General features: G+C 45.2%; 1 protein-coding gene across 4 annotated transcripts in view; it reads left to right on the top strand.

Annotated features, from left to right (window-relative positions):
* FSTL5 (follistatin like 5) overlaps positions 1-23,707 on the top strand; it is a 3,721,575-nt gene that overhangs the window by 3,002,000 nt on the left and 695,868 nt on the right. For all 4 annotated transcript variants that reach the window (XM_069631359.1, XM_069631360.1, XM_069631358.1 and 1 more), the window contains exon 10: positions 3,827-3,961. In XM_069631359.1, coding sequence (XP_069487460.1) covers positions 3,827-3,961 — 135 coding nt within the window. The remainder of the gene's footprint in view (positions 1-3,826; positions 3,962-23,707) is intronic.

Raw genomic sequence — 23,707 nt, 5'->3', positions numbered from 1 at the left:
CTGCTGGCCCTGCGAGACCAAGGGCCACTCAAGGAGCGACAACAGTGTGCTCTACCCACCAGCATGGCGACAGGGCCCTCAGCATGATCCGGGACAGATGGTGAGGGCCAAGAGGTGCTTCCACCTGGAGCAGCAACTGGACCGGGCTTCCATGATCCTCGGCCGACAGGTGGTGAACTCGAAGCACAGTGCCCAGTCCAGAGAGGCAGTGAGGAGAGCCCTGGCCCTACTCTGGGCCCTGCAGCGGTGACCTCAAGAATGTGCGCCGTTCTGGATTGCTGCTGCAGTGCCCTGGTGAGAGCAGATCGACCACCTGCCAGAGCCCCAGCACGATTATAAGCCTCGGCAGTGACTGTTACTAGGGTCGAGCACCCAAACAAAGAAGGGCGATGGCGGCATCCCTGCCTGTGTCTGTCGTGGTGGCAGCAAGAATCAGAGTCCCAGCGAGGTCCCCGGATGCCTGGCGGTGATGGAGACATCAACGGTAGACAAGAGGTGCTCCAGCAGCCAGTCCCAAGGCGCAACCCGTGGGGAGTGCACAGGACAGCAAGCGGAGCTGCGGCACCAGCACCCACAGGGACCACAACACCTTGACAATATGACATTCACCCTCATGTTCATCGAGGCTCCACTCCGAGAAACCGGGTATCGCGGTGCACCTGCTCTGTCGGTCCCAACGCACACCTGTGACGCCAATCCAGCCCAGCGGTGGCAGCCGTGCAAGAACTGGTACACCGCTACAACAGTCAGAAGGGAAGGCCAACCAGCATAGAAGAAACTATCTCCCAGAACAGCGCCAGCGAATCACGAGCCACCCTGCCTACCATGTCAGTGGCCCTGGCTGCTTGCCACTAATCACATCCTGCATGCGATGCCATCGAAGGACCAAGCTAAACAGCGCTTTGGGGAGATACCTGCCGGACCCCCTGAGGTCCGCCGACAGTTTGTGTCTGACCAATCAACCGGGCGGCCCAGGGCCCCATCACCAAGAATCAGTACATCGATCAAGAGATGGGTTGCAGCTCATCATGAGTGCTTGTGCGCCCTCCTGTACTCCTGGAGGAAAGAGATGAGCCAGATCGGGAGAACATCACAGACGAGGGGGGTGAGTGATGTCCTGTCACCCCGTACGCCATCAACAGCACATGGAGCAGCCTGGATGCCCTGCGAACGGCATATCGCTGCTCTGATCTGAACATCAAGGAACTATGCCGATGTGGCCCCTGGTACCAGCCAGGTGCGGCTTTGCCGGCTGTGAACTGCACCATCAATGGACCTGGACTCGGGAGATGACTCCTGAACGGACGCTGAGGGAAGGTGAACTGGTCTCCTGATCTCCTGCGATTGCTTAAAGAGGACTCAGTAATCCTTTGTGTTTTGATGCTGTGAACCTGCATAGTAACTACATGCTTTGAGTGGTCTCAGTAGAGAATAATACGGTGGGGCTGTGATCCCGCAGCCGCGAGGTGTGCATGGAGTGCCAGCCGCCCACCATGGTGTTGTTTGCGTAGGTGCTATCCCGAACCCCAGGTTAATAGAGGGGTTTGTCAAACGGTGTTGGAACTACCTATGTTCCTCCAGCAGCTCACCGGCCACGACTGGCACATATTGAGTGTGTGTAGAAATGGGTTAGTAGATGTTGTGTTTGTAACTGTTGACACATGCGTTAGAGCTATAACCTATTGTTGGGCTACCCCACCAGTCCTAAGTGATAATTAGGTTGCTGTTCTGTAACGGGTGGGATGCATGTGTGTTTCAGCAACGTTTGTTTGTTTGTTATGAAAAAGGAGGAGTGTTAGGTGTGACCCTCCCATGTGTATGGCCCCTTTAAGGGGATGTGTCCCTCCCACGTGTGTTGCCCCTTTAAGATGGGCCATGACTGCGTCATGGCCCAAGATGAATAAAGGGAGCCCCTGCAGGCACGTGAGACAGAACGGCTGCAGACTCCATGAGAGGTTGGTCTGAGTCCGTGTCTCACTTATTGATGTAGGCGGCAGGCCTACCCGTGGAGGCACAGGCCTGCAGGTCCTGTTGCCATGGGACCCCTTTGCCAGGACGGTGGCCTAGGTCCGCATGGTCAGGAGCCTGGCAGGCTGTGCCCCACCCCGATGGCGCTGGTGTCCCATAGCGCCACGGGGCCTGCCGGATGGACATGGCAGGCCCCAAACTCCCACAGGCGCTGGGCCTGTTTGGTGCTGTGAGGAAGCAGCACCCAGGGGCGCCGGCCGGATGGACCTGGCAGGCGACCCCCAACAGTGTTGTTGCTTGTATACTGATTCCTACAGCACATGTGACCTGTTCTCTAAATACACAACACGCATTGCCAAATTTGGACAAGTGTGAAACATAGAACCAGCACTGGTTTCCCATTACATGCTGGGAATTGCAATTTTGTTTGTCCCTTTGTAAGTGTGGGCCTACACATTCCAGTGTGCAATGGTGAAAACCAGGACTGGATCGAGGTTTTACATGTAACACAGGGCAACATGGCACCTAAGTTAGGATTTTGTTTTGATGATTAGATAATGAATGATTGCATTAATGATATTGCAAATATAAAAGATGAAAGAACACTTCTCTCTAAGTCCCCTAATGTGGAAGTGCTTTGTTCATATACATAGAGAATTAATATTAACCATGTGTGAGCCATTTCTAAATGGTGTGCCGTATACAATTTGAAGATAAAAAAATATTAACATTGACCAATATAGTTTCAGAACCAATAGATGTAGGCTCCATGATTTTACAGAAATGCTGTGTAGCTCCCGCAATACTTAGTACCTGATTCCAAGTTTGATGGTAATGGTAAAACAAACTATGTTTAAATACTGTCTATTTTGCCAAATTCCGCATTTCAATCCTGAAACTGCAATTCTGCTTGTTTCAAGTAATTAACTTCAGACAAAATGATTAACTGATGCAAAATTACTCCATGAGGTACCACTACATGTGGTAATATGTCATTTTCACATGGAGTCCTATGGGGAAGAAATGAAAGGTCTGCATGTATCGGAATCATGTGGATCATTGAACATACCACATGCTTACTGCATGCAGTAATGGTAATACAAGTTGACCGGATGTCTGTGGAAATACTGCCACACTCGTACCTAGGGCCTCATTACAAGTTTGGAGGCACAGGTAAAATGCACCGGTATTACTGTATACCACTGCATTACTACACCGCCCAATTATGGATTTTGGCCGAAAGTGGGAGGATTCACCTCCAGCTATTAGCTGGAGATAAATCAGCCAACTTTCCAACAAAGTTCGGCAAAATTACCACATGGTGGAATTACTGCCATGGTATTTCTTCCAAAATAACCCATTCAGTCCAATGGACTCAAATTAATGGGAACTAACACCGCCTACTGAAACGTGTAATCCGGAAGTAATACCACTGTACCAAGTGGCTGTAATGGTAATACCATTTGGTGGTATCTTGGCAGATGACTCACCAGATACCACCAAACTCGTAATGAGCCCATTATTCTACGAGCAGTGCCTTTGATATGGCAGACAAACCCATTGAAATATGATAATATTTAGATAGCTCAGCGGGTTCAGCACTCGCTGCTGCGATCTGATCGTGATCTGCAGGTTGCAGGTTCGTTTCCCGGTAAGGCCAACTCAGCCTTTCATCCTTCCGAGGTCGATAAATGAGTACCAATTTCAGTTTGGTGGTGTTGTATGTAAATATGTGCTCTGTAAAGCGCTTAGGATAAAGGCGCTATATAAATAACACAGCACTATATTAGTAGCTTCCACTTTTACAATAGGTACTAAAACATTCAAAAATAGTATTTATTGTTTTTTCTCTTTGCAGCTAATGGAAGTGAGGTTCACATCAGCAATGTCCGCTACGAAGACACAGGCGCCTACACATGCATTGCAAAAAATGAAGCAGGCGTGGATGAAGACATTTCTTCTCTTTTTGTGGAAGACTCGGCTCGAAAGACACGTATGTATTTCTCATGTTACTGGAACCAGTAGATTTCCAACAGAACAGTATTTCTAATAAGAGCTGAATGGACAGAGGCAATCCAGATGATGCTTTGCTTTAAATTGTATTTGTTTTTGTGTGTATATATCTTGAGGATATCAAGGATGGTTTGACGTTGTGTGCCATTCCCAATTACATTTTTCATATTGATACCGCATGGATATCAGTCCGATCCCACCCATGAAAGCAGTCTCCCCAGAAATAACAGGCCCACTGATATCTTCCATAATGCCAGGGATAGAGCCATATCTCATGCCATAAGCATTGCCATTGATCATACACATGTTGTTGCCATGCGTGAAGTCATAACCAGTGCATGGTGGTATGTGAGTTTTATGCTTTTTTTTGGTAACCATAACTGTAGAATTTCAGCGGTTTTTAGGTTTTGCATTTTAACTAGAATATCCCTTCAGCAAGAGGTTTTTCAGTGACTACCAAAGGTTTGTAAAGCATGTGGGCAACATGGACCATGCATCAGTACCTGCATACAGAAGTAAGACGTATACAGACACAGAGGTGACCGTTTTTATAGGGTCATGGGCTATGGGCAGGACAATAGGGCTTACAATTGGCTTATCCCGAAGATGTACCCAGCTATCTCACATGCAGTGGAAACATATCAGTGTTTAGAGAGTGAGCTTTATTTGCAAATGCATTTTTTTTGATCAACCACACCATCTGCATTGCACACATGTATGTCTCTTCCTTGTGCAATTGACTACTTCCTGCAGGTAAGTCAGTGGAAATGATCTCCAATGTAGAGCTTTCTTTTCTGCCTACGATTAGTTAAGTCATAATATCTGTTTGTGTGGGTTTTCCTGGTCGGTTAGTGAAGAAGGTTGCTGTTGATGCACTGGCAATCCATTGGGGGATGGGTAACAGCTATGAGCACTCAGTCTGGGGTGCTATGTGTCTTTACTTTTTTTTTATAGTAAAAATGTCTCGCGCAGAGAGCATAAACCCTACCAATTGTCATAAACACTACAGGCAAACTCGCAAAGTCTCTTTTCTCTATATCTATGTATGGCCACCAAAATGGCTATGGGGTCGCGGTGAGTCATGAGCACGAAGAGTCAGGTAAGAAAGTCAATTGCAGAGGGATAGTGGCATGTCGGTTTATCAGTGACTGTGGAATAGGCACAGGCAGGGAGTAGTCACACAGGGCAATGGTGGGAGTGGGTGGAGGCAACAGCTGCCTACATGCTTGCATTTAATGGTGAATAAAGCTTGTGTTGCTTGCATTCTGATTGCCGCCACGTTCTCCTGCTAGACCCACATGGTACTTTTGCAGAGATATTGCTCAGGCCCTGTGCTGTGATTCACCAATGAGCCTCACCACATCATGGTAGTCAATCATGATGTGTTTACTTTGGCCATTCCCGTGGTTAAGCTGGGATAGCACAGTGCATATAAGGGAGGAGGAATTAAACAGGAGCTCAGGTCTTTTAGGTAGAAGGGATAGTCAAGGACCAAATTGATATGAGTTTAGTGTAGAAGGGTGAGTTTTGATATTCTCGGCATGTTACCTCTAATAGAAAGCACTTTTTGGGAACATTACATTTCTCTACTTGCTTCAGATTTCATAACTGCCAAAATGTGAAGTATCTCCAAATGCGTACACCTTAGTCTTAAGTGCTATCCAACAGGAGTACATGTTCACAGAGTGAAAATGGGAACATGTTGTTCGTCAAACAATTGCATGGGTTAGCTCAACCTAGAAGCTTCTAAGTTATTGCATTTTTCAAGGATCTGCAATTTCTCCAATTCTGATCATGCTTCATGTGTGGGCTGGAGTATCATGTGTGGTTAGATGAATAGAACAACCATAGTGTTAGGCCACAGTGAGGATTTTGACCGATGCAAATCTCTATCACCAAGCATGGACATGCAGTTCATGGTGTGCACACATATTTAAGGACGTGTATTGCATCACCAACATTAAAGGAATGTTCTGCCCTCAACAAGGATGTGATCATCGTGATCTAGTTCTAGTGATGAGCGTCTGAATGAGTGCCTGTTGATCAATGGTGCAGTTTAAACTGTAGTACAGTGACCATGCTAATTCATACAAGGCAATCATCCTAAAGACAGTGGACAAGAACCAAGGAGCTGTCCTTTTACATATTGACATACCAATAGCCTGTGAACGTGTGGGTCACAAAACCCTATCAACAGATTCATTGGTTATTCAATGAAAGTGTTACTGAATGAACATGCAACAAGGCTTACCCCCATCAAGATTCAAGACTCCTTTTCCAACAGCATTTAGCCAAGTTATTTGACAATATTCAGCTAATGTCCTAATGAAAACAATATACCTTCAGCACACAACCACATTACTGAAGGCCTTAGGCAGAATTGCAGGCAATACCCTCTGGGAACACCACACAATTAGGACTGCAGGTGTAAGCAAAAACCAGCATTTGGTATAAGGCTGTACCACACACTTTTGGTAGTGAGCTGAACAGCCAGGCTTATCTCAAGAGGGAATGTGAGCAGTAGAAGAAGTTACACAGAAGTATCACAATCACAGTGGTTCAAGTAGACACTTACACTCAAGGTTTCTTGATAAAAAATACTTAAACATTTATTTACACAGTCATTTAGAAAACTTTCACTAGCAGAAATCAACTCAGTATTAAACACCAATATACTACAGTAATAAACTAAGTTATAAAGACAGTTTGTGCTCCCCTGAAAAAGGAGCCAAATAGCACTTCAGTATTTTTTAATTGGAACAAAAAGCATAGGTTTGCACAAAGGGTTAGAAAACACTTCTTTCAGACAATGCAAAGGTTCAATGTACCAGGACGGTCAGTTTGATTCAATAGTCCAGGCCAAAGTCAATAATCTAGTGTTCTTGGATAGGACAGCAAAGTTCTGGTACACATGGAGAAGTCTTTGTAAACGTTTTTAGAAGTAGTTCAGATGATAAAGCAAGATGTGTTGGGTCACGAGTGATTATGCCTGCAAGTGGGGAAAGTTTCATGAACTTTCACCACAAGAGTTAGGGTCTCTCAACCAGCTTGCACACTACCTTAAAGTGGAGCAAAAAGATGCAGCTGAAGATTGAAGATGTTGGTTCCTGGCAGGTCCTGCAGGTCTCGCTGTTCCTGAGCCTCAGTCATGGGGACAAGAGGGAGTACGTCGGGGGACACCTGCACTGCACGGGATCTTCGTCAGAGCAAACAAAATGGCGTCACTTCAGCTCAAGTAGCCGTGGCTTCCAAACACAAACTGGTGTCCTTCTCCCCGGTTAACCTTGACCAGCTCCGATAATGGTATCCAGGCGTTTTCTGAGTTGATTGGTCCCACCAACTCAAAGGGAGAAGCCGTCCTTGACGGAGCTTCTCTGTTGATTTGAGATCTGGCAATTCAGGGTTGCCGCAGGGCTTCACCGGGCAAACCAACGGTCCAGTGGTTGCAGAAGCCGCCCTCGTCCAGCTCGTCTTCTGTTCTCTCGTTCCAGTGGTCGACTCTGCCTTCCAGTCTGGGAGACTCGCCTTTTAAACAGTTTTCTCCCATTCATTCCAGCCTAGCTGTCACTCACCGAGCAGGGTGGCTGTCCTTGCCGGACAGTCAGCCAGCCAATCACGCCAGAGTGCATTTGCATCTCCAAGGGGACCGAGCACAGGTAGTTTTGGGCACCTCCCTCACTTTCTGCCCACCTCAGACACTCAGAGGCCATGGGCGGACTTCAGTCCTGAAGCCCACCAAAGGCTCACGAACAAAGCGACCAAACCTGGTTTGTCGCGCAGAGTTAAACACCAGAAGGACCTTTCCACAAAGAAACGGCAAAAAAAGAAGACCGAAGTCTGTTTTTACAGAGGGGATTTGGGCGCCATATTGAAAAACATGGCAGCCCTAATTTTTAGCTACCGGTGTTCGCGGTCGAGAAAAATCATGGTAGTTCATTATAAAACCACTACCACCAGCCATTTCAATAGGAAAGGGTAGCTTTTGACAGCTAAAAGAGTATTTAGACATAGGGGCCCTCATTACAACCGAGGCGTTAAGGGGTTAAAGGCGCCATAAAAGGTGGCGGCGCCGTTAAACCCTTAATGCCTGATTACGAGGTCCCTTTGCGGGTGGCACTTTAACGCCTGCTTTTAGCAGGCGTCAAAAAAACAACCCGCAAAGGGACCTTGGTGCTAAGTACGGTGCCGCAATTTGCGGCACCGTACTTAGCGCATTCCCCATTCCCATTGAGCCCTATGGGGCAAAAATGGGAATGGGGATGGGCCATGGCACCATGGGGAATTACCGCCCCGCCAACATCGGAATGGGGCGGTAATTACCCATTCCGCCATGCCGGAATCGGTAAGTTACCGGCATGGACCATGGTGCTATTAGCACCATGGTCCAACGCCTGGGTCGTAATGAGGGCCTGGGGATACTTGTTACGCTCACCTGGTTCCCACGGGGGCAACGACCGGAACTGGGCCGCTGTTATTTCCACCGGCGTGACGTGTAGCGCCGAGATGACTGACTGGACTGGCCAGCTCAGCCTAGTTTGTCTGGCTCGCAAGAATATTCTCTGCAAAGGAGAAGAGGAATTAACCACCCGTGGAATTGAGTGTCAACCCACCTTCCCCACTCCCGTTGTCTTCCCACTGATCACTCTTGATGTCCCCTCCTTAGTCTCACCTGATGGTTTGGAAGGATGAGCTCTCCATCCTGCATCGACCGCAGGGGCGCGTTGATGACCAGTTACTTCACTGGCGTAGAGGAATTGGTGAGTTCCAGTATTGACTCTAAAGCCCAATTGTTCATAAGAGTTCAAATGTCTGCTCTTCACTCTGTCCGATTCCTTGCAGGTTGCCGATTAATCCACTCGAAGATTTCCAAATGGCACTCGGTAAGATTCAGGTAAGTCTATTGTGTTTTTCCCCTTAGGGGCCGGGGTACGGCGGTGAAGCAGAGTTGACTGTGCCGACCCGAGATGAGGTGAGACCCCCGTGGTAAATCAGGTACGTTTTGTGGGGGGGGTAACTGGTATTGTCCTTGCTTTCTCCCCTTAGGGGCCGGGGTACGGCGGTGAAGCAGAGTTGACTGCGCCGACCCGAAATGAGGTGAGTACCTTCCGTGGTAATCAGGTAAGTCCTTGGGGGTAGCTTGTATGGCCTTAGAGAGAGTCCCCTTGCTCACCTTGCTGTCTTTGTCTCCTTAGGTGTCGGAGGGTGGCCGCGAGATGGAGAGAGCGTGATGGAATGCTGAAGTACCACCAAGCAGGTGAGTTCAGCGCTGTGCCGTAGAAATGCAAAGCAATGCTTCAAAGACTTCTGTCTTTCAATTCCGTGGCGAAATGGATCAGGATTCAGGTAAGGATTAAAGTTAAAACTCCTGTTCTAACCTTTATCCTTTTGTCTTCTTGTTTCAGGAGTCCCAGGACTGAAGCGGGCGTGGCTGAAGATTGGAGCTGCTGAAAACACGGTGAGCGTTACGCTGTAGCAAGCAGAATAACGCGAAGCACGTGTGGCTGTCCGGGCGTGGTTTAAATAGCCTTGGAAGAAGATCCAGGTAAGTATTCTTCCACAGCCCCACCCAAGTAACAAAATAGTCCCTTAAGTAAAATAGTCCCTCCTAAGCCTCATTTGGCTAGAGTCTTCATGCAGTATGGTCGCCTCAGGTGAGTATGCAGCATGGTCTGCTTCAGGTAAGTGATCAATAATGAGCCTGGCGCCCAGGGCGCCAGGACTGTACCCAAACAGCCCCTAACTGGGACTTTTGGGCATGCTCCAAGTGGCATGATGCCTGCTTCCGGGGCTGCTGGGCCTGGTCTGGTCTTCCGGGGGCAGGCATCATGACAATACTAAGTAACCCTCCATCACTCTATTGGAAGATAGTTTGTGCTGGGTCTATGAATTTAAAAAGACTAGTAAAGTAAATTTAACTTTACATTCTCTGGGGAAAAGTAGTTCATCCCAGAGAAGTTATTTAAACCTTGGGGAGTCCCACCCATTTGCCACTGCACTAATTGTGCTGTGTGACACAACAATAACAAGATGATGCCTTATGGGGATATCTAAAACTCCATAACCAAAGATCACAAGAGTAAAACACATTGAAAATGAAATGTTCAAAGTCCCAAAATATAGCAAAAGAGCTGGAGGGCTCTAAGGTAGAGGGAATTTAGCACTTGGGTGAGCATTCTCCCTAACAGGCATGATCAGGGACCTAAGACCTGTCAAAAATGGATGGGGATCCCTTTCAAAATGGGCAGGAGCCTTACCAGGGTGTTTGCCAGAGACAGTCTTGCCCAGATGCAGCGAGTGGCAGTTGAATGGGCCCCAGTCTCGCTCGCTTCTACCGGTGCCTGAATAAATGTGTGAAGTATGACTACTTGTTGCCCCTTAACTGTTGTGCACAATGCTGCCAAGTGTTTGTCCCATAAGACTACAGCTATGGGAGGTCTTTGCGGCAGAGACTCGTGGGGTGGAGAGGGTGCAACAGGCAGGATGGCAGAACACGGCACCAATCAGACCAGTAATTCAGATGTTCCATGTATTACAGACACACACTCCAGAACTTACTTTGTTTGCAGCGGGCAGCCACCATGGAGAGGCAGCAGCTGCACACACAAAAAGGGGACAAATGCCGTAAGGCCCATTTTATGTATTCCAATACATGTAACCCGACCCAAAGAAGTAAAAGAAGGCAGTCACTGACCGTGGAACCAGTTGACATGGAGGCTCAATGAAGGGTTTTGAAGCAGAAGATTAAGGAGAAAAAAACGTGTGGTTTGTTCGGGTGAGGTAAAGGGAGGAGAAAGCATATGAAGAGAGCAGACCGAGGAAGGATGGTATAGCAATGCATAGAGGAAGATTACAGAGAGCGTGTGCATTTTAGGTATTGGTTGGTGAGACCAAGTGAAAATTAGGTGTGAGACTGCATGTAAAATGAGTGAATGAGAACAATGGAGAGTGTAGAGGTGTGTGTGTTATAGACTTGCAAAGGTGACTGTGAGATTGAAAGGAAGCTGATTCTGGAAGAAGTTATGGGTGGAGTAAAGTGGAGGGGGAGGAGAGAACAGTGGAGAGTTATTGGAGGAGAGTAGTGTAAGGAGAGAGTAGGAGACAGTAATGGGACAAGATATTAGGTATCAGCAGTTGGAGGAGAGAGTAGTAGAGAATAGAGGAAAGGGAGAAGACAGGATTACGAGCGAGAGAAAGAGAGAGAGACAGAGAGAGAAAGAGGGAGAGAGAGAGAGGGGGAATGCAAGTACAAATGGAGCCTGGTTAATTGAACTTATTCACATGTTAAAGACCGTTGCTATTCTGTAGGACGACTGCATATGATGCATTTACAAAATCCCTTAGGGAGACAGACAGATTATGCATCATGACCAGCTAGTCAGTTACTAGGCAGCAGGGGTTGCCAATCTCTAGTGACCACCTTTGGGGGTTAGGGGCAGCAGAGCTAAGGCGGGAATAACCAATGGAAGAGGAGAGAGAGAGAGATGGCCATTAGTGAGCCCCTTCACAAGCCTTTTAATAAAAACTCTTGGAATGTCTTCAATACATTTTCTGTTATTTAGTCCATCTGTAGAAACAGTCCAGCACTGAATGTCTCCTAACAGATGTTCATTGCCAACCAAGCTAAAATGGTCAGCTTCAACCCTCTCCAATCTTCCAGTACCCCATATCCTAGACCCCTCTTATGAACAACCTACTAAAAGCATCCATGTTAGGTAAAAAGTTTAAAAATCCATTCAACACAAATCATTTACATCTCCTAACAAGAAAAGGTTTTGGCTTAGACCTACCACCTTCAACTCAACCTCTTCATAATATGTGTCCCATTCCTAGACATGAATCAAACAATTAAACTAATGCACGCACCTATCATGAGAACATGTAATTATTGCAATGAACTGTACCTTAGTCTCAGAAATAATATATGAACACAATTAACAAATTGCAACAACTAGAAACCTGAGTGATCAGACTCAAATGGGTCTCTAAAATAGAGGCCACCTTCCTCCAGCTTTGATATCCTTATCGTGGATACTGGTTGAAAGGTGGATACACCTTAAACCTCTATTCTGCACTTTTCTCACAAAGAACATTAGAATAAGGGCTCAGAAAACGTTCTTAAACTCTAAGATTATGACTGCCATACTCGGATCATCCACGGCAATAACCAGTGTCAATCTGATTCTCTTCCACATTTTTCCTCTGATCATCGCTCCCTTCTATGTGGGGTCCCTTGAGGACCCTCTATTTCCCCTATTCTTTTTAATCACTATCTTCAGCCCATTCATGTCTTATTGTCTTTACTGTTTTCTTCTATTGTTTCTTATGTGGATGACACCCAGCTCTGAATACCCTTGAATGGGAAGTAGTGCAACTTTGACGTTAAATTCCAGCTTATGCGCTTGTCCATATCTTTCCGGATGAACAATAACCCTGTATGGTTACATTCTGACAAACCTGGGATGTTTATATGTAGAAGATCCTCTGAATCTCTGGAGCCATTCCTTTGGACCCCATCAAAGGGAACTTGGCATGACCTGATCTTTAATGTTAAGAATCTTGATGTCACATTTTACACCTCTCTTTATGTTGCTCTTTCAAATCTCCTCCTGCTACTTTTGCTTTCATCATCTCTGTCAGAATGTTCCATTCCTCTCTCCTTCCACCTTGATCGCTGCTAACTCTGTTCGTATATCTTCCATTCCATCAAAATGCAGATATCATTATTTTTTCACTCTCTATTATTCTACAAACATGTATCCTTTTATTACTAAACTGCAGGTTCATTCTATCAAGGAACACATTGGGCCTCATTACGAGGTTGGAGGTAGTTTTGCCGGTCAAGCCGGCAAAGCTACCTCCAAACTCGTATCCGGGTCAGGCACCCACGAATGGGCAATTACCGGGCTATTCTATAAGGGTAATTGCCCTTTCACGGGTGTCGGGCCCGATACATCCCCATTTGAGCCCCAAAGGGCTCAGTGGGAATGGGGAGGGAGGTAGCGCCGGTACCATTAATAACGGTGCCGGTGCTACCATCATGTTCTGCTCGTGGGTGACGGTATGGCCACTAGGTCAGACCTGGTGGCTGCAAGGGCACCCACAAGTAGAACTCGTAGTATGGCGGTACGGTAGCAAAGGTGCTGGTAGCGATACCGGCGCCGTTGTTGCCTTATCGCAATACTTGTAATGAGGCCCATTGACTTCAAATTGTTTATCACCATCTCCAAAGCCTTTCATAATATCGACCCTGCTTTCATCTCCTCTCTTCATAAATACTTTGATTCTGGCCCAACCCTTCACTTTTCTTAGTAGTCCTGTCTTTTTCTCCTCACTTTTGGCTATCCAGGCTGGTAGGTCAGGGTTTCTTTGTCCTTGTCTCTTCCTTCTGGATGCCTCTCCCTCCTTGTCTTATACATGCTGCCACTCCCACATTATTTCCTCATAAGCTAAACATCTGACTTTTCTCCAATGCTTCGGGGCTATAATTCTCAATTTTTTCTCCTCACATTTGGTGTCTATGACCAGAAAGCCACTTTTCGGCTCAATAAGTGGACATATGATAGCATAACATTACACCCCAAACGGTTTAGACCAGGGTTGCCCAACTCCCGACCGCGAGGCCCGAAAGATGTTGGATTTTCGGGGTAACACACATTAATAATCATGAGCTATATTTGCATACAATGATTCTAAATGTATCTACATGTTTTCACATGAATATTGAGGGATATTGTGAAAACCTGTAGGGATTCTGGCCCTTGAGGTGTGGATTTGGACAACCAGACCAACAATTCAAATATGCAGCAACTCCTTTTTCTGACTCTGGAACAAACTCCATCATATACTCAGGCAGCTACGCTAGTTCCCAGCATTCAATAATCATTGAGATGAGATCCACGCAAGAGGCCTTGTCTAAATAATGGAGGAGGACAGTGATGCAATGATGTACAACCATGCCCACCCCCTTTCCAACTTACATCATAACAAATTTCACAGAAAGGTGACATCCTATCATTGAGGCTGGCAAATTGCCTTCTCTAACTTTGTTTTGATGTTTCTATTCTCCCATCCCCCCATGTATTCTTGCACGTCCCGAAGTGAAGTGTTGCATATGGCACATGTACACATCACAATAAATAATTGTTAAAAACTGGTGCTAAATACACATGCTGTAACTAAATCTAAGATTCTGTCTGACATCGTGCACATTATGCACAGATGTTACATGGTGGTAAAATCCGTCTGTAAACAGCTTTTTGAATAATCCCCTCATAAATCATACTCCGCTTACATCCGCCCAAAATTGATCATGCATCCGAGAAAAGTCTACAGTGCTCCCGATTAACCTTCCCTTAATATCTTCCCAGGAATACAATCAAACTTCCCCGCATATCCATAAAAGAAAACAACCATTCACTTTTTATGTTTTAGTCCGAACTAGGGAAGACTCAGAATTTCCCCCCAGAATTATATACAGGTAAGAAATTTCCTTCTGTGAACGCATAGGTTTCTATAAAGAGCTACCTGAACATTGAAAATAATTTTCTATAAGACAGACTCGGGTAATGAGACATTGGGCCTCATTCCGAGTACGGCGCTAACCAATGGCGCTATTAACGCCTTGGTTGACGCCGTACCCGGACCGGCAGCGCCTAGGTGGATGGCGGAATTACCGCCCCATTCCAAGGTTGGCGGGGCAGTAATTCCCCATTCACCAAGGCTCTTCCCCATTCCCAAATGAGCCCCCATAGGGCACAATGGGAATGGGGAAGATGCAAATAACGGTGACCGTTCATTACGGTCACCGTTATTGGCTTGGAGGCCCCTTTGCGCCCTCGACTTTAACACCTGCTCAAAGCAGGCGTTAAGGGCGAGGGCGCAAAGGGAACTCGGAGTATGGCGGTAAGGGATTACCGCCACCGGTCTCGTTACCGGTGGCCGCTATCCCTTACCGCCATACTCGGAATGAGGCCCATTGTGCTATGATTCGCTGGGATTAGTACAACCCTGCCTTACGAGCTTTTGTGCAAATCACACAGATGTGTCCTCTTATGGCACACATGGGTTTGTTCGTAATTGATCAGCTCTTTAGTCTTGTAATCAATGCTCAGGTTCTGACGTCAGCGTGCTTTTCACCATCATTGTGGATTCTTGCTCAATGCTTTGGACTAGAAACTCAAATCTCTTTTCAAGGTGAGATCTGAGAAAGATGCTGACTCAAACAAGTGTCAGCATAATAAATGAAAAAAAAAACATGCCGCACCATGTGAGTCTTTAATGGGAACCATCTTACATAAAAATTACATGGGGTATTTAAAGAAAGTTCAAAATCAGCCCTGTTTAACTGTTTGTGAGGAAGAAGGACTGATTTGTACATTAAACATATTGATTTGTGACAAGAAAATGTATTTGATGATACAGCGTGTCCTTAGTTAAGGCAAAAACGGGCAAATTTGAACGCAACCTATCCAAAACATGTTCACTATACGTAATCAACAAAAGGGATTTGCTCCATGTTTTGCTTTCGTTGAAAGTTGCTGAAGCAACACATGGACAAAATATTCCTTGTGTGAGCTTTCAGTGCTTGTTTAATGATATAGCAGTTTGACCTAATATTTCACTCTGTTGAGCATTCACTGACTCACAAGCTTCCTCAACTGACATGCAGCATCAATCACACCCTGTTTGGGTGAATACTGCTGTCACTCAAGTAAAAACACCACCACGGGTTCAGTCTTAATAGCAGTGAGACCATTGAGGCATAGAGTTGCATCCGCTATTTCATTTTCATCCCTTAATTCATATACGATTTGGGGCCAGAATACAGAAACTTTCCACCTGTGCAAGTGCAAAGTTGCACGATATTAGCACTGGGGCACAGTTTGCCCTATTTGTTAAAAACACTGGGACATATTCGACAACTATTGCACCATGACAACTGCAGTTTGACATTGTATACGCACCAGGGAAAAGAATGCCCTCTTGCAAAAAAAGATATATTTTCACTGCATTATTGTAACAGGGCAAATTTTCCCAAGGGACATAGTGCTAATACCATGCAACTTGTAAATCCTAAGCCTATTTAACTAAACATATGAATTTAATTAATTCCTCATTTGGAAGAACACTACGGGTTGAATGTTGTTAAAATTTGAAATTAACAATGTTCACTCCAGTATGCGCTGGAAACTGTAGCCTATCATTTAATAGGGTAATCCTTTTTGTCCTGCTGACCCCAACTTCTTTAACAAAGAGGGGTGTCATTCTTCTTAAATCAGTCCAAACTTTTTATCCAGCTTCCCCAACACAGGCTTTTCATTGGAGGGGAGTCTGAAATTCAAAATTTGCTAAATCATTCACATTTTATTGTCTGGCTTCCCCAACACAGACCAAAATAGAGTGGTCTGAAAAACAAAACGCTAAATCACCCTATGTTTATTTTGAACCAAATGTGTGGGCGAAAGCCTAAATGCCACATGTATTTGTACCAATCTTGAAATCCAACTGCTAGGCTTTTAAGCCTGTTGGAAAATCAAACTTGCACAACACATTTATAATCGTGTTGGGTATTGATCAGTGAAATTTGGAGAAAGTGAAGAGTTGTGATTGTGTTGTTTTCAACTCACTTTTGTGATGTATTTATGCTGAGAGAAGTTGATTGTGTTGTGCAACAGATAAAGTGGTGTATGACATTTTCATGCACATTTCTATTACTTTTAATTTAAATAAATACCAATATATTTCCCATACACCGGCCTGGTTCTTGGCTCATTGTTAGCTCAGCGGGAGGGATCCAAGGGGCATGATATATGTCTGCAGCAGGGCTGCATAAATGAATCTGTTAAACAGTTTGTTGCATCACACCTTGAGTGGGGAAAGAAGGAAATCCCTGTGTTGAGGGTGGCTTCCCAATAAACTGTTACAGATGCACTCTTGAACAGTTTATCACATTCTGTCGTGTTTTTGAAAGTATGCACCATTTCCTAAAATCCTGCATATACTACATTTATTTATTTATTTATTTTAATATTTATATCGCGCCGGTAGCTCGCGAGCCTCGGGGCGCCAAAACAAGAACACGAGAAGACAGAACAAACAGATAGTGGGACGGATAGGACGGGACGAACACAATTAATTACTCTAACATGGGAGTTAGAACGGTGGCAGATTATTTGAATATGTGGGTTTTTACCATTTTGCTAAAGCGAGTGTAGTTGGGTTCCAGTCTTAGGTGGTCCGGGAGGTTGTTCCAGAGACTGGCAGCTAGGGTCGGAAAGGCTCTGCCTAGGCTGCTTTTAAGTTTGTGTGGGGCTATGGCAATTTTGCCGAGTTGCGACAATCTCAGTGTTCTATTTGGGACGTATGGTTTGATCCTCATTTTTAGGTACGTTGGTTTCTTTCCGTGAATGCATCTATGCACAATGGTTAAGGTCTTAAAGTGCACCCTATCTTCAATTTTCAGCCAGTGAAGCTCCCTTCTGGAGTTGCTGATATGCTCTGTTCTGGATTTGATCTTGATAATTCTTACAGCGTTGTTCTGTACAACTTGGTAGCTTTGTAGGCACTGCTTGGAGGCACCCAGGACTAAGGTGTTCCCATAGTCGAGGTGTGACAGGATGGTGGCTCTTGCTATGGTCGCGCAGTTGTCCTCTAATATAAATGGTCTGATGGCTTTTATCAGTCGTAGATGGTAGGCACAGTTTTTCTTTATGTATTGTACTTGGGCATCAGCCCCCAAGGATGCTTCCAGCAGCATACCGAGGGTTTTAACCTTGCTCAAGACCGATATGGGTGTATCTTTGATCTGAAAGGATGTGTAGGAAGGGGATAGCTTAGCACGGGCGGAGGTTTAACCGAAAATCATGAGCTCTGTTTTTTTCCTGTTACGGCACATCCAATTGGAGTCCATCCATTGCTCCACGTGGTTATATATCGTGGTAAGTTGCTCGCTGTCTTTCTGATAATTGCCACTTAGTTCAAATACAAGCTGCGTATCATCAGCGTAGTTAGTGAAGTAGGTGTTGACATCGTCGAGAACGAGGCATAGGTACCTCAAGTAGAGATTAAACAGCAGTGGTGACATGCTGGCCCCTTGGGGAACTCCACAAAGGATTTCTTTTTCCAAGGAGAACTTGTCCCCCCAGTGCACCCTGGATATTCTGTTTTTTAAAAATGACATTATCCAGCTGGTGGCTTCATCAGAGCAGTTGGTGGACTTTTTTAGAGCATTCTGGAGTAAGTTGTGGTCAAGGAGGTTGAATGCGGCGCTGAGGTCGAGTAGGATGAGAAGGCCTGTCTTACCCTTGTCAATAATACCGAGCATTTTGGTCTGAAGATCTAACATAGCTGTCTCGGTACTGTGGGCAGGGCGGAAACCGGACTGTTGCGGGTGGAGGGAGTACATATACATACTACTCAGTTTACAAACGTCACAGATGCATTATTAAAAACCATTCTGGCTATCGGTAGCAACATCCTTTTGCTAGACGAAATATCCTTATAAGAGGCAGCAAAAACACATTTCACAGAACAGATAAAAGAGGAACTGTGAATAGGGTATACATTAAAAAGGAATATGTACCCTCTACAGCAAGATACCACCCACACAACATTCAGCATTGCAATCCAACATATACAATGCCATAGAACAGCATATACATGCACACACACTCTGTCCCCATACTGCTGTATGTACACACTTCCCTCAGCACTGCAGTAGATTCATGCATACTGCCCCACCACAGTTCATACATGCACAATAGCACCAGCACTGCATAAACGTGCTACACCCTAGCAATGAACTGACAACAAATGCACAGACACATACATGCATCACCAATACCAGCACTGTATTCACACATCACACAACCAACGAAACTTCAAACACACGCGTACACCCTTTTGCAGAACTGTGTACTCCCACACATACACACTCCCTTCACCCAGCACACGTAGCACTCCACATCCATAGAGATCCCACATGTAATCTCACCTTCTAGTGCTAATTGAGCATATTGGAGTCTGGGCTGACAGTAAGTTCTGGTGACTGTTATGGTATCTGTATTCAGTGTGATGAATATGAGAAAAATTGAACATGGCCTTATTGTCATTAGAGGAACATGGCATTGTTTTCTTAATTGAGTTTCACTAAATCTTGCACCTAAATGATAACTGGGCATGTCTGTTGCTCGCACTTTTTTGCTAACTGGACATGACCTCGCAAACCTTTTATAACTGAATGCAATGGAATTTATCGCAGGTGTGATAACTGGCCATAGTGGATCCAAGTAACGCTATACATACGGACAATATCCTTAACATGGACGTGATTACCTGGGCATTGGATAGTGACATTTTATGGTAAGAGGTTGACTGAGGGTAATAGAGTGAGATTAACCAGTTGAGGGGTTATGGTAATGAGACTTGCATCAGGGACACATAATAACTAACAGACATAAATATCATTAACATTAAAGGCCTCATCATGGTTAACAATTACATACATATTACAGTTAGATCGCATGCATGTTGTCTTGGTGGAAGAGGGGGACTGAGGCCACATAGTGGTAGTAGTGGGGCTTTTGTCAGTTAATGGGGAGTGGTAAAATGGCTCCTTCACTGGGCAGTAAGTGGAGTCTGGGTCTGTACTTGAACTATTCTACCAATGTGCTGGATTTAATATTTTGGGAGGGTGTACCATTGATGGGAGGGCAAGTAGGTGGAAAGAGCTGAAGCAGGGAGAAGATCAAAGGGGCAGGGAGAAAAGTTGAGGAAGGAGGTGGATCATTGAGAGTGGGAGGGATAGTGAGGAAATCAACAAGATAGCGTGAGGTAAGACTGTGCATGGCTTTGTAGACTAGATATAGACATGGTTTTGCATGAACGGCCATTCTGCATGATGGTGATGGTGTGGAGAATATGAGACTTTTCAAGGAAGTTTGCAGAGAGTGCCGGTAGCAAAGTTGTCTGTTAAGTTAAATGGAGGTAAGGAGTACAGGGGGGATAGTGGAGTAGGCTCATGCAGTAATGTTCACTCAGTGAGAAATAGGTCTTCTGTTTTGGAAAATTTAACCACCAAGGAGTGTAGCACCATCTGGTGGAGGATGTCTGTGAGGCAACTGGCAATGTATTTGGTGGTGTCATTGGTAAAGGAATTAAAGGAAAATAAGATCTGTTTGCCATCAGCCAATAGGGTGTATTGAAATACAAATAATTAGATCAATTTGCCCATTGAGGCTGTTTAAGGGGAGAAGAGAGGTGGGCCAAAGTTTGAGTTTGAAAAAAAAGATGTTAGTATCCAAATACATAGAGAAGGACTTGTTAGATGATAAAAGGTTACCCAGTCAATGCCAGTGCCCTTGAAGCGAAGGCATGATAAGACTTGAAGGAGCAAGCTATCTTCAGTAACGTAGGCTGCAGAAAGATGAATTAGGCCCACAATAGAGGAAAGGTGAAGGTGCTGAGTAGTTGTCAGAAAGTTGGAGACATGGGTGGGAGCAGTTTCGATGGAGTGTTCCAAGTGGTCCTGCTCAAAGGACTGGCAGATTGAGTGCATCTCGAGGTAGCAATGTTGTTGAAGACAACTCGTTTGAGGACTTTTTGAGTTGTGTGGAGGATCTGTAGATGGAAGGATTATTCAATTCAACTGTGAATTTCTTAATAATGTGGTGAAGTTGGCTATTTTCAAACAGGCAGTGTAAACACCTATTGGGAGGCAGAGAAAGAGAGAGAAAAGAGAGAGAGAGGGAGAGAGAGCAGAGGCGTAGGCAGGGTAGGGCCTGAGGGGCAAGGCCCACCCACAATCTGTAAATGCCCACTCAGCAGCGCTGTGTGGGCATTTACAGATATTTTTGTCAGTGCAGTGGGCTCAACTACATTAGCATCAGTCCCCATTTGCTAGAGAATCCTGGCTACGCCTCTGAGAGAGAGGGAGAGAGATAGAGAAAGAGAAAGGTAGAAAGAGAGAGAGAGAGAGAGAGAGAGAGAGAGAAAGAGAGAAAGAGAGAGAAAGAGAGAGAGAGAGAGAGAGAGAGAGAGAGAGAGAGAGAGAGAGAAATGCCAGCTTGAAATCTTTTGTGACACAAATGTATACTTGATGAATGTGTTAGCTGAGCCGAGGATGGGTAGAAGTTGGGTGGGAGTGGATGGGAGAGAAGTGGGATAGTGAATAAAGGGCAGGGAGACAGGACACAGAGGGAATGTGGGAGTATTTAGGAGAGAAGAGATGGTTGACCTGGTGTTGCATATCTTTTAAATTTAAGAGGCAGCATTGTCAACTGAAATAGAGGTAAATAAGTAGTTTTTGGAGGAGATAATATAGAGTGTACGGTCATGGAAAGTTTGCAACAGTGGGAGACAGGAAAGGATATATAAGATTAGAGCAGTGTGTTTGATAGTGGTTTTGATAGTTAAGTGTACAATCGATTTGTGTAATTAATATATATCTGTATAGAACCTTGGTTGGGCATTCTTTTATTTTGGAATGTGTTGCCAATGGATCACTTCCTGGAGCTTACACCTGAGGCTTCTGCTAAGATTCCCAAGGCACCCACCATGGCCATTTGACCCCTTCTGCTGCCTGGAAACCCTAGCTGAGCACCACCTGATCCGGTCTTGTGACCTGCTGAAGTGACCTGTGAATGTCTTCTGTCTCATAGACTCTTACTTGTATCTTCAGATCCTTCATGGAACTTCCTGGAACTAAGTCCAGAGTCTGTGGCCTGATTCCTCCTCAGCACCTGCAGCTGCCAGCTGCCCCCCTCTGCTGCCTCCATGGCCCTCCTCCAGGACCATTCCAAGCACTATTCAGCCAGATCACGCAACTTTCTAACATGACCCGAGAACATATTCTGGCCTGTGGATTCCTACTTGGATCTTTAGATCCTTCCTGGAACTAACACCTGAGGCTACTGCCAGAGGTCACTGTGCCACCTGCTGCTGCCACCCTGCACCTCCTGCTGCCTCCAAGACCCACCTCGAGAACCATACTAAACACCATCGGCCTGGTTATTGGACTTGCCATGTGACCCACATTCCCCTTTTATTACAGCTTTCAAGGGCATCCTCGCCACGCTTGTCCTCCTCAAATGGGAGCCTATCTAAAGACGCTTCTCATTGCCTGTTTACTCCTATTTGGACTGATTTGCTTGGACCTTCCTATTTCGATTATGCATTGAGACCTCCCCTGAACCTAACCACATTTCATTATAGTAATTGCTACAGTTTCTTCTACACCCTCTCACATCTATCTCTATTTCCAATGCCTTCCACTATTCCTTGTCTCTACTCCTCTCAATCCCCTACTTTGTCCTCCTCTCACCTTTGCCACTATTCCAATCTTATATACCTTACCATGTCCTAAACCCTTCACCCAATTATCTCTGTTGGTTTATGGAACGTATGTTCCATCTGTAGTAAACCTCACTCCAGTTCCACTGTCCTTTCTCTTCTCAATTAACAATGTCTTTGCTTCACCAAATCATGGCATATTCCCTCTAATACTTCTAATCCTGCTTTTCTGTCTTCAGCATCCAGTAAATTCTGCCACACCCCTCGATGGCAGGGGTATCTGTGTTGGCATTCTCTACCACTCTCCTTGCCTAGCATCTCCTCATACTCCTAATTTCCCCTCCTTCAGATCATTCGTATATAACTATTCTCATTTTCTAAACCCTATTCCGTTGTCTTTCATCTTATATATTGATCTCCTGGATCTAACTCTTCTGTTTTTGATGACATGGACTCCATTGTTTTTGTTCCCTCCCCATCTTCCACTTCTTTTGACCCTTAACACCTTCTCTTCTCCCTTTCTCACATCTCAGGTTTCTCTCCTATCTACTCTTCTGTAGCACTCAATATCCCTATTTACTCACATCCAATCTAACCTCTGATCACTTTTGTATTCCCTTTGCTTTCCCAATGCCCCTTACTCCTGCTTCCCATTCACCTACACTATCATTCCATAATTCTGACCTACGCTCCTTTTCGACCTGTATGTTTTATCTGCGCCTGCTTTACCTTTATGATTGGGATCACTGTTGATTTGAAGATGTGTGGGGACTGAGTAGGAGGATTAGCCACCCTTCACCTTTTTATTTGTGCAGGAGGTGCCTAGTGTGAAGCATAACACATCTAGAACTGAGCAATGGAGTACTCCCACTGCAAGGGTTTTGAGACAGATTGGAAGTCTCCTCTTGCAGGAAAGGGAAAAAGAATGACCAATCAGAGGTGATTCAGTGGGAGCAGAGTCCCAGGTGCTGAGGTTGGTTAGATGAGACACGAATTGTGTTTCAGAGTATGGAACGCTACCAAGGAGTAAAGGAGAATGAGAAATGAGGGTAGTTTTGAGTGGTGCACAGTGGTAAGAATTTTGGAGATTTAGGTCACTGTTAACATCACAGAAACCTTTTCTGCATTTCCTTTTAGTTTAGAAACTTGCCAGTTTGGAGGCGGTGATTTGCGAATATGAGATAATATATGAATAGGTAAAGAAAGGAGGTTGTTAAGATTAGGAGAAAGGAGGGAAGACAGTTAGGTTTTGTCTTATGTTGGATAGCTTAGAGAGGACACAAACCACTTAGGGAGAATAGTTATTTTCTATGTTCGATACGCCTCATGTGGGGGAAAAGACCTGCCTCTTACATCATAATATCACACAAAACAAGGACAGGTACATGGTCGTTGAGTCTCAAGACCTTTTCTCAAAATCTATTATTGTATTCCCTAA

This window comes from Ambystoma mexicanum, chromosome 6q (assembly GCF_040938575.1).
Source record: "Ambystoma mexicanum isolate Mex_15411 chromosome 6q, UKY_AmexF1_1, whole genome shotgun sequence".
Taxonomy (NCBI): domain Eukaryota; kingdom Metazoa; phylum Chordata; class Amphibia; order Caudata; family Ambystomatidae; genus Ambystoma; species Ambystoma mexicanum.
This window is presented reverse-complemented; position numbering and strand designations above follow the sequence as displayed.